This window comes from Bombina bombina, chromosome 3, assembly GCF_027579735.1.
Source record: "Bombina bombina isolate aBomBom1 chromosome 3, aBomBom1.pri, whole genome shotgun sequence".
NCBI classification, from domain to species: Eukaryota; Metazoa; Chordata; class Amphibia; order Anura; family Bombinatoridae; genus Bombina; species Bombina bombina.
This window is the reverse complement of record NC_069501.1, coordinates 20,589,964-20,602,588: the sequence shown is the minus strand read 5'-3', so window position 1 is coordinate 20,602,588 and position 12,625 is coordinate 20,589,964. Positions and strand designations below refer to the sequence as shown.

Here is a 12,625-nt window from a genome sequence, read left to right as displayed (position 1 = left end):
ACATATGCACATGAATATATACAGTGTTTACCCCATATACACATATATGTACATATGTACATGAATATATACAGTGTTTACCCCATATACACATATCTGTACATATGCATATGAATATATACAGTGTTTACCCCATATACACATATCTGTACATATGCACTTTAATATATACAGTGTTTACCCCATATACACATATCTGTACATATGCACATGAACATATACAGTGTTTACCCCATATACACATATCTGTACATATGCATATGAATATATACAGTGTTTACCCCATATAAACATATCTGTACATATGCACATGAATATATACAGTGTTTACCCCATATACACATATATGTACATATGTACATGAATATATACAGTGTTTACCCCATATACACATATCTGTACATATGCACATGAATATATACAGTGTTTACCCCATATACACATATCTGTACATATGCACATTAATATATAAAGTGTTTACCCCATATACACATATCTGTACATATGCATATGAATATATACAGGGCTAGATTACAAGTAAAGAGTTATCATGAGTGCTAGGAGCATTAATGCGATTGCGAGGTCACGGTTTTCATTACGATCAAATCCAAATTACAAGTGGAGTGTTATCAAAATGACCGTAAATTCGTTTACACGAACTTGCAGTAATACACTCCCCATATTTTCTATTATATACTTTTTATGTGACTTTAATGTCACAGAGTTTGTCCAGATGAAACAGTTACACTAAACTACACTAATCACCCTTAAACCGCCATCCCCCCACAACGCAAAGTACCTAAATAAACTATTAACCCCTAAAGTGCCATCCCCTCATATTGCAAAGTAATAAACTAAAATCTAAACCCCCTAACCTAACACCCGCTAACTTAACCCTAATTAAAATACCCCAAATTTTACAGAAAAAAAATTATAGCTACCTTAAAAAAAACACTTACATGTAAAATAAAATTAAAATTAAAAGCTTATCTTACTTAAAAATATAATAATACTACCATTACTAAAAAAGAAAGCAAAACAAAAGTCAGAAAAGGAAGGATAAAAAGTACCTTGGTTTGCAAAGGGAACGCTCCGCTGTCTCAGTCCTGAACAGCCGGTTGCCAAGAGAACTCCTGCTGTCAGTTATAACCGTAGAAAGAAGTGCTCACCTTAAATGTATCACCTGGTACACAATGTGGCCCATTTATCAAGCTCGGTATGGAGCTTGTGGGCCCGTGTTTCTGGCGAGACTTCAGACTCGCCAGAAACAGCAGTTATGAAGCAGCGGTCAAAAGACAGCTGCTCCATAACCCAGTCCGCCTGCTCTGAGTACGATCGGGTTGATTGACACCTCCCTGCTGGTGGCCGATTGGCCGCGAGTCTGCAGGGGGCGGCGTTGCACCAGCAGCTCTTGTGAGCTGCTGGGGCAATGCTGAATATGGAGAGCGTATTGCTCTCCGCATTCAGCGAGGTCTTGCGGACCTGATTTGCACTGTCGGATCAGGTCCGCAAGACCTTTGATACATAGGGGCCTAGTTATCAAGCCGTCAACCTCAAATACGCTGGAATTCCGCAGCGTATTTGTGGCGAGGCTGATACGCCTTAGTTATCAAAGGCTCGAGACCGGCAAAAGTAGAATTTTGTGACGTAAGCTTCGATCCGCCGGACTCAGTCCGACACAGATCGATTCTTACGTCACTCCAGATGTTCCGCACACAAGTGCGGCACAATCTCACTACTTTTGCTAGTTATCAAAAAACTAGCAGGTACGCTCGGCACTTTTACGGCCCAGCATACCTGGTTTTCAAACCGCCACCCCTGGAGGCGGCGGATCCCATAGGAATCAATGGGAGTCTGACCATAGCGAAAGTACAAGTTCACTGCTGACAGACATCCCATTGATTTCTATGGGAGCTGTCTACACCTAACACCCTAACATGTACCCCGAGTCTAAACACCACTAATCTGCCCCCCTTACACCGCCGCAACTAAATAAAGTTATTACCCCCTAAACCGCCGCTCCCGGAGCCCACCGCAAGCTACTCTATACATATTGACCCCTAAACCGCCGCTCCCGGAGCCCACCGCAACCTATATTAAATGTATTAACCCCTATCCTGCCCCCCCTACACCGTCGCCACCTATAATAAATTTAATAACCCCTAATCTGTCCCCCCCCCTACACTGTCGCCACCTATAATAAATTTATTAACCCCTATCCTGCCCCCGACTACACCGCCGCCACTGTAATAAAATTATTAACCCCTAAACCTAAGTCTAACCCTAACCCTAACGCCCCCCTAACTTAAATATTAATTAAATAAATCTAAATAAATTAACTCTTATTAACTAAATGAATCCTATTTAAAACTAAATACTTACCTTTAAAATAAACCCTAATATAGCTGCAATATAAATAATAATTACATTCTAGCTATTTTAGGATTTATTTTTATTTTATAGGTAACTTTCAATTTATTTTAACTAGGTACAATATCTATTAAATAGTTATTAACTGTTTAATAGCTATCTAGTAAAAATAAACTGAAATTTACCTGTAAAATAAATCCTAACCTAAGTTACAATTACACCTAACACTACACTATACTTTAATAAATTATTCCTATTTAAAAATAAATACTTACCTGTAAAATAAACCCTAAGATAGCTACAATATAATTAATAATTATATTGTAGCTATCTTAGGATTTATATTTATTTTACAGGTAACTTTGTATTTATTTTAGCTAGTTAGAATAGTTATTAAATAGTTATTAACTATTTAATAACTACCTAGCTAAAAGAAATACAAAATTACCTGTAAAATAAATCCTAACTTAAGTTACAATTAAACCTAATACTACACTATCATTAAATTAATTAAATAAACTACCTACAAATAACTACAATTAAATACAATTACATAAACTAACTAAAGTACAAAAAATAAAAAAATAAGTTACAAACATGTTAAAAATATTACACCAATTTTAAGCTACTTACACCTAATCTAAGCCCCCTAATAAAATAACAAACCCCCCCAAAATAAAAAAAATGCCCTACCCTATTCGAAATTAAATAAAGTTCAAAGCTCTTTTACCTTACCAGCCCTTAAAAGGGCCATTTGTGGGGGCATGCCCCAAAGAAAACAGCTCTTTTGCCTGTAAAAGAAAAATACAACCCCCCCCAACATTAAAACCCACCACCCACATACCCCTAATCTAACCCAAACCCCCCTTACAAAAACCTAACACTAATCCCCTGAAGATCATCCTACCTTGTCTTCACTCATCGGAGCAGCGATGGAACCGAAGTGGACATCCGGAGCGGAAGAAGTTAATCCTCCAAGCGGCGCTGAAGAAATCTTCCATCCGATGAAGTCATCATCCAGGCGGCGCTGAAGAAAAGTCTTCGATACGGCCGATGTCATCTTCAAAGAGGCGCTGAAGAGGTCTTCTATCCGGGCGAAGTCATCTTCCAAGCCGGGTCTTGAATCTTCCTTCCTCCGACGTGGAACCTCCTTCACCGACGGACTACGACGAATGAAGGCTCCTTTAAGGGACGTCATCCAAGATGGCGTCCCCTCAATTCCGATTGGCTGATAGGATTCTATCAGCCAATCGGAATTAAGGTAGGAAAAATCTGATTGGCTGATGGAATCAGCCAATCAGATTGAGCTCGCATTCTATTGGCTGTTCCGATCAGCCAATAGAATGCGAGCTCAATCTGATTGGATCAGCCAATCGGATTGAACTTGAATCTGATTGGCTGATTCCATCAGCCAATCAGAATTTTCCTACCTTAATTCCGATTGGCTGATAGAATCCTATCAGCCAATCGGAATTGAGGGGACGCCATCTTGGATGACGTCCCTTAAAGGAGCCTTCATTCTTCATAGTCCGTCGGTGAAGAAGGAGGTTCCGCGTCGGCGGAAGGAAGATTCAAGACCCGGCTTGGAAGATGACTTCGCCCGGATAGAAGACCTCTTCAGCGCCTCTTTGAAGATGACATCGGCCGGATCGAAGACTTTTCTTCAGCGCCGCCTGGATGATGACTTCATCGGATGGAAGATTTCCTCAGCGCCGCTTGGAGGATTAACTTCTTCCGCTCCGGATGTCCACTTCGATTCCATTGCTGCTCGGATGAGTGAAGACAAGGTAGGATGATCTTCAGGGGATTTGTGTTAGGTTTTTGTAAGGGGGGTTTGGGTTAGATTAGGGGTATGTGGGTGGTGGGTTTTAATGTTGGGGGGGGGTGTATTTTTCTTTTACAGGCAAAAGAGCTGTTTTCTTTGGGGCATGCCCCCACAAATGGCCCTTTTAAGGGCTGGTAAGGTAAAAGAGCTTTGAACTTTATTTAATTTAGAATAGGGTAGGGCATTTTTTTATTTTGGGGGGGTTTGTTATTTTATTAGGGGGCTTAGATTAGGTGTAAGTAGCTTAAAATTGGTGTAATATTTTTAACATGTTTGTAACTTATTTTTTTATTTTTTGTAACTTAGTTTTTATTATTTTTTGTACTTTAGTTAGTTTATGTAATTGTATTTAATTGTAGTTATTTGTAGGTAGTTTATTTAATTAATTTAATGATAGTGTATTATTAGGTTTAATTGTAACTTAGGTTAGGATTTATTTTACAGGTAATTTTGTATTTATTTTAGCTAGGTAGTTATTAAATAGTTAATAACTATTTAATAACTATTCTAACTAGCTAAAATAAATACAAAGTTACCTGTAAAATAAATATAAATCCTAAAATAGCTACAATGTAATTATTAATTATATTGTAGCTATCTTAGGGTTTATTTTACAGGTAAGTATTTTTTTTTAAATAGGAATAATTTATTAAAGTATAGTGTAGTGTTAGGTGTAATTATAACTTAGGTTAGGATTTATTTTACAGGTAAATTTCAGTTTATTTTAGCTAGGTAAGCTATTAAATAGTTAATAACTATTTAATAGCTATTGTACCTGGTTAAAATAAATTGAAAGGTACCTAGAAAATAAAAATAAATCCTAAGATAGCTAGAATATAATTATTATCTATATTGTAGCTATATTAGGGTTTATTTTATAGGTATTTAGTTTTAAATAGGATTCATTTAGTTAATAATAAAAATATTATTTAGATTTATTTAATTAATATTTAAGTTAGGGGGGCGTTAGGGTTAGGGTTAGACTTAGGTTTAGGGGTTAATAATTTTATTACAGTGGCGGCGGCGTAGTGGGGGGCAGGATAGGGGTTAATAAATTTATTATAGGGGGCGACGGTGTAGGGGAGGCAGATTAGGGCTTAATAAATTTATTATAGGCGACGACGGTGTAGGGGGGGCAGGATAGGGGTTAATAGGTTTAATATAGGTTGCGGAGGGTTCAGGGAGCGGCGGTTTAGGGGTTTAACTATTTATTTAGTTGCGGAGAGGTGCGGGATCAGCAGGATAGGGGTTAATAACTTTATAATAGAGGGCGACGGTGTAGGGGGGGCAGGATAGGGGTTACTAGGTATACTGTAGGTGGCAGCGGTGTCCGGGAGCGGCGGTTTAGGGGTTAATACATTTATAAGATTTGCGGCGGGGTCTAGGAGCGGCGGTTTAGGGGTTAGTAACTTTATTGAGTTGCGGGGGGCTCCGGGGGTGCCGGTATAGGGATAGAACAGTGTAGTTTAGTGTGAGTGCTTAGTGACAGGCTAGCAATAAAGCTGGGAAAATCCGAAGGGCAGCGAGATCGGATGAGTGATAACTGTCACAGTCCGCTGCTCATCGCCCCGCAGCTTTTTGACAGCTTTAGGCGTATTTTTTCAGGTCCGCGGCGGCGATGTGAGGCGAGCTTAGGCGGGCGTATTGGGCCGGCGAAGTCAGAAAAGTAGACGGCTTGATAACTACCCCCCATAGGCCTCAATGTATATATCAGGTGACGGCACTTAGCTGATCGGAAAATGCATAAAACATAGCTTTATTGAAATGCAATATGAAAGCAAACAGTCAAACAGACAAAACAGTGACCTAGAGCGTACAGTAGGTGTAAGTAGTGTAACTTCATCTAACCCGTTTTACACCATTGTGGTGCTTTCTAAAAAACTAACACTACAAAAAATAAAAAAAGACTAACATTACAAAAAATAAAAAAGACTAACACTACAAAAAATAAAAAAAAGAATAACATTACAAAAAATAAAAAAAAGACTAACATTACAAAAAATTAAAAAAAACTAACTACAAAAAATAAAAAAGACTAACACTACAAAAAAAAAAACTAACATTACAAAAAATAAAAAAGACTAACATTACAAAAAATAAAAAAGACTAACATTACAAAAAATAAAAAAGACTAACATTACAAAAAATAAAAAAAACTAACATTACAAAAAATAAAAAAAAACTAACTACAAAAAATAAAAAAGACTAACACTACAAAAAATAAAAAAAGACTAACATTACAAAAAAAAAAAACTAACATTACAAAAAATAAAAAAGACTAACATTACAAAAAATAAAAAAGACTAACATTACAAAAAATAAAAAAAAAACTAACTACAAAAAATAAAAAAGACTAACATTACAAAAAATAAAAAAGACTAACATTACAAAAAATAAAAAAAACTAACATTACAAAAAATAAAAAAAAACTAACTACAAAAAATAAAAAAGACTAACACTACAAAAAATAAAAAAAGACTAACATTACAAAAAATAAAAAAAAAATAACATTACAAAAAATAAAAAAGACTAACATTACAAAAAATAAAAAAGACTAACATTACAAAAAATAAAAAAAAACTAACTACAAAAAATAAAAAAGACTAACATTACAAAAAATAAAAAAGACTAACATTACAAAAAATAAAAAAGACTAACATTACAAAAAATAAAAAAAAACTAACATTACAAAAAATAAAAAAAAACTAACTACAAAAAATAAAAAAGACTAACACTACAAAAAAAATAAAAAAAAGACTAACATTACAAAAAATAAAAAAAGACTAACATTACAAAAAATAAAAAAAGACTAACATTACAGAAAATAAAAAAAAGACTAACATTACAAAAAATAAAAAAAGACTAACATTACAAAAAATAAAAAAAGACTAACATTACAGAAAAAAGATTAAAATAACAAAATAAAACAAAACAAAATTATCTTTACAAAACAAATAACAAAAAAACACAAAAAAACACAAAAACCTAAGCCCGATAATAAGGTACTCACCAATGATGATGGAGGCGGTGATCCATCTTTATCCAGACAGTGGCAGTGGTCCTCATCTTGAGATACTGAACATAGAGCTCCTCTTCATGTGGTCCCCAGACACACACAGAAATGTGAGGTACCTCTTTTAATCATCAAATTCAAATCAGCCAATAGAATGAAAGCTTTATTGTAGCATTTGGTCTTAGGCTTTTTCCAGGGAGTTTATTTAAGTGCAAACTATGGCCTAGATTTGGAGTTTGGCAGTAGATGGGCTGTTAACGCTACGCAGGCTTTTTTCTGGCCGCACCATAAAATTAACTCTGGTATCGAGAGTTCAAAAAAATGCTGCGTTAGGCTCCAAAAAAGGAGCGTAGAGCATTTTTACCGCAAATGCAACTCTCGATACCAGAGTTGCTTACGGACGCGGCCAGCCTCAAAAACGTGCTCGTGCACGATTCTCCCATAGGAAACAATGGGGCTGTTTGAGCTGAAAAAAAACCTAACACCTGCAAAAAAGCTGCGTTCAGCTCCTAAGGCAGCCCCATTGTTTCCTATGGGGAAACACTTCCTATGTCTGCACCTAACACTCTAACATGTACCCCGAGTCTAAACACCCCTAACCTTATTAACCCCTAATCTGCCGGCCCCGCTATCGCTGACCCCTGCATTATATTATTAACCCCTAATCTTCCGCTCCGTAAACCGCAGCAATTTACATTATCCCTATGTACCCCTAATCTGCTGCCCCTAACACCGCCGACCCCTATATTATATTTATTAACCCCTAACCTGCCCCCCACAACGTCGCCGCCAGCTACTTATAATAATTAACCCCTAATCTGCCGACCGCAAAGCGCCGCCACCTACGTTATCCTTATGTACCCCTAATCTGCTGCCCCTAACACCGCCGACCCCTATATTATATTTATTAACCCCTAATCTGCCCCCCTCAACGTCGCCGACACCTAACTTCAATTATTAACCCCTAATCTGCCGACCGGAGCTCACTGCTATTCTAATAAATGTATTAACCCCTAAAGCTAAGTCTAACCCTAACACTAACACCCCCCTAAGTTAAATATAATTTAAATCTAACGAAATTAATTAACTCTTATTAAATAAATTATTCCTATTTAAAGCTAAATACTTACCTGTAAAATAAACCCTAATATAGCTACAATATAAATTATAATTATATTATAGCTATTTTAGGATTAATATTTATTTTGCAGGCAACTTTGTAATTATTTTAACTAGGTACAATAGCTATTAAATAGTTAAGAACTATTTAATAGTTACCTAGTTAAAATAATAACAAAATTACCTGTAAAATAAGTCCTAACCTAAGTTATAATTAAACCTAACACTACCCTATCAATAAATTAATAAAATAAAATACCTACAATTACCTACAATAAAACCTAACACTACACTATCAATAAATAAATTAAATACAATTCCTACAAATAACTACAATTACATAAACTAACTAAAGTACAAAAAATAAAAAAGAACTAAGTTACAAAAAATAAAAAAATATTTACAAACATAAGAAAAATATTACAACAATTTTAAACTAATTACACCTACTCTAAACCCCCTAATAAAATAACAAAGACCCCCAAAATAAAAAAATGCCCTACCCTATTCTAAATTAATAAATTTAAAAGCTCTTTTACCTTACCAGCCCTGAACAGGGCCCTTTGCGGGGCATGCCCCAAGAAAATCAGCTCTTTTGCCTGTAAAAAAAAACATACAATACCCCCCCCAACATTACAACCCACCACCCACATACCCCTAATCTAACCCAAACCCCCCTTAAATAAACCTAACACTAAGCCCCTGAAGATCTTCCTACCTTGTCTTCACCTCACCGGGTATCACCGATCGGTCCTGGCTCCGATATCTTCATCCAACCCAAGCGGGGGCTAGACATCCACTGAAGAAGTCCAGAAGAGGGTCCACAGTCTTCCTCCTATCCGGCAAGAAGAGGACATCCGGACCGGCAAACATCTTCATCCAAGCGGCATCTTCGATCTTCTTCCATCCGGTGTGGAGCGGGTCCATGTTGAAGCAGCCGACGCGGATCCATCCTCTTCTTCCGGCGTCTCCCGACGAATGACGGTTCCTTTAAGGGACGTCATCCAAGATGGCGTCCCTGGAATTCCGATTGGCTGATAGGATTCTATCAGCCAATCGGAATTAAGGTAGGAATATTCTGATTGGCTGATGGAATCAGCCAATCAGAATCAAGTTCAATCCGATTGGCTGATTTGATCAGCCAATCAGATTGAGCTCGCATTCTATTGGCTGTTCCGATCAGCCAATAGAATGCAAGCTCAATCTGATTGGCTGATTGGATCAGCCAATCGGATTGAACTTGATTCTGATTGGCTGATTCCATCAGCCAATCAGAATATTCCTACCTTAATTCCGATTGGCTGATAGAATCCTATCAGCCAATCGGAATTCCAGGGACGCCATCTTGGATGACGTCCCTTAAAGGAACCGTCATTCGTCGGGAGACGCCGGAAGAAGAGGATGGATCCGCGTCGGCTGCTTCAACATGGACCCGCTCCGCACCGGATGGAAGAAGATCGAAGATGCCGCTTGGATGAAGATGTTTGCCGGTCCGGATGTGCTCTTCTTGCCGGATAGGAGGAAGACTTTGGACCCTCTTCTGGACTTCTTCAGTGGATGTCTAGCCCCCGCTTGGGTTGGATGAAGATATTGGAGCCAGGACCGATCGGTGATACCCGGTGAGGTGAAAACAAGGTAGGAAGATCTTCAGGGGCTTAGTGTTAGGTTTATTTAAGGGGGGTTTGGGTTAGATTAGGGGTATGTGGGTGGGGGGTTGTAATGTTGGGGGGGGGTATTGTATGTTTTTTTTTTACAGGCAAAAGAGCTGATTTTCTTGGGGCATGCCCCGCAAAGGGCCCTGTTCAGGGCTGGTAAGGTAAAAGAGCTTTTAAATTTATTAATTTAGAATAGGGTAGGGCATTTTTTTATTTTGGGGGTCTTTGTTATTTTATTAGGGGGTTTAGAGTAGGTGTAATTAGTTTAAAATTGTTGTAATATTTTTCTTATGTTTGTAAATATTTTTTTATTTTTTGTAACTTTAGTTAGTTTATGTAATTGTAGTTATTTGTAGAAATTGTATTTAATTTATTTATTGATAGTGTAGTGTTAGGTTTTATTGTAGGTAATTGTAGGTATTTTATTTAATTAATTTATTGATAGGGTAGTGTTAGGTTTAATTATAACTTAGGTTAGGACTTATTTTACAGGTAATTTTGTTATTATTTTAACTAGGTAACTATTAAATAGTTCTTAACTATTTAATAGCTATTGTACCTAGTTAAAATAATTACAAAGTTGCCTGTAAAATAAATATTAATCCTAAAATAGCTATAATATAATTATAATTTATATTGTAGCTATATTAGGGTTTATTTTACAGGTAAGTATTTAGCTTTAAATAGGAATAATTTATTTAATAAGAGTTAATTAATTTCATTAGATTTCAATTATATTTAACTTAGGGGGGTGTTAGCTCTAGGGGTTAATACATTTATTAGAATAGCGGTGAGCTCCGGTCGGCAGATTAGGGGTTAATAATTGAAGTTAGGTGTCGGCGATGTTAGGGAGGGCAGATTAGGGGTTAATACTATTTATGATAGGGTTAGTGAGGCGGATTAGGGGTTAATAACTTTATTATAGTAGCGCTCAGGTCCGCTCGGCAGATTAGGGGTTAATAAGTGTAGGCAGGTGTCGGCGACGTTGTGGGGGGCAGATTAGGGGTTAATAAATATAATATAGGGGTCGGCGGTGTTAGGGGCAGCAGATTAGGGGTACATAAGGATAACGTAGGTGGCGGCGCTTTGCGGTTGGCAGATTAGGGGTTAATTATTGTAAGTAGCTGGCGGCGACGTTGAGGGGGGCAGATTAGGGGTTAATAAATATAATACAGGGGTCGGCGGTGTTAGGGGCAGCAGATTAGGGGTACATAAGGATAACGTAGGTGGCGGTCGGCAGATTAGGGGTTAAAACATTTTTATCGAGTTGCGGCGATGTGGGGGGACCTCAGTTTAGGGGTACATAGGTAGTTTATGGGTGTTAGTGTACTTTAGGGTACAGTAGTTAAGAGCTTTATGAACCGGCGTTAGCCCAGAAAGCTCTTAACTCCTGCTTTTTTTCGGCGGCTGGAGTTTTGTCGTTAGAGCTCTAACGCTCACTTCAGAAACGACTCTAAATACCGGCGTTAGAAAGATCCCATTGAAAAGATAGGATACGCAAATGGCGTAGGGGGATCTGCGGTATGGAAAAGTCGCGGCTGAAAAGTGAGCGTAAGACCCTTACCTACACGACTCCAAATACCGGCGGTAGCCTAAAACCAGCGTTAGGAGCCTCTAACGCTGGTTTTCACGGCTAACGCCAAACTCCAAATCTAGGCCTATGTATAGATGGGTTTATTTTTATTTTTTAAATTGTGTTTATACCCAAAAAACACAGGATTTAAAAGAGCAGGCGATTGCCTTTCATATGGCTGCTCATCTAAGTGCTTGTCATTTGCATGTAACAGGTTAAATATGTATAATTATTGACTTTCACTAGTTGAAATGAAGGATTTTCTAATGGATTTGATTGTAATATTTCTGCAGGAGGCTCTGATGAAACAACGATATTCACCACTAAGGGATCACATATTCTGCTGCCAGTGGAGTCAACAGTGAGGAGAAATAATTCATTATGGAGAACGTGTGATCTGGTCCTCTGGATCTATGATGACGTTTCCTATTCATATCATGCAATACTGAGGGACAATTATTGTCACACTTCTTACTTTTCTGGCTATAATGATCTTTATTATTATCCATTTCTTAACTTTGTAGCCTATGACATTTCACTGAATGGAAGCCTAGAGTTACATCATGTGACTTCTAACTATGCTGGGAGATATACTGTAGAGGTGTATGATTCATATGGAGACCCAATGTACAGACATATGTTTGTCATTTGCATACAGGGTAAGAAATGATTTAACTCACAAGCTGTATCCACACACACTGTCCTGTTATACCCTCACACACTGCTCCCTGTCCTGTTATACCCTCACACACTGCTCCCTGTCCTGTTATACCCTCACACACTGCTCCCTGTCCTGTTATACCCTCACACACTGCTCCCTGTCCTGTTATACCCTCACACACTGCTCCCTGTCCTGTTATACCCTCACACACTGCTCCCTGTCCTGTTATACCCTCACACACTGCTCCCTGTCCTGTTATACCCTCACACACTGCTCCCTGTCCTGTTATACCCTCACACACTGCTCCCTGTCCTGTTATACCCTCACACACTGCTCCCTGTCCTGTTATACCCTCACACACTGCTCCCTGTCCTGTTATACCCTCACACACTGCTCCCTATCCTGTTAT

The 12,625-nt window shown here is 37.8% G+C and overlaps 1 protein-coding gene across 2 annotated transcripts in view; it reads left to right on the top strand.

Moving 5' to 3' along the window:
- LOC128651473 (uncharacterized) overlaps positions 1 to 12,231 on the top strand; it is a 58,169-nt gene extending 45,938 nt beyond the window's left edge. For both annotated transcript variants that reach the window (XM_053704515.1, XM_053704513.1), the window contains exon 3: positions 11,849 to 12,231. In XM_053704515.1, coding sequence (XP_053560490.1) covers positions 11,849 to 12,225 — 377 coding nt within the window. In that variant the 3' untranslated portion in view covers positions 12,226 to 12,231. The remainder of the gene's footprint in view (positions 1 to 11,848) is intronic.
- The last annotated feature ends 394 nt before the right edge of the window (positions 12,232 to 12,625 follow it).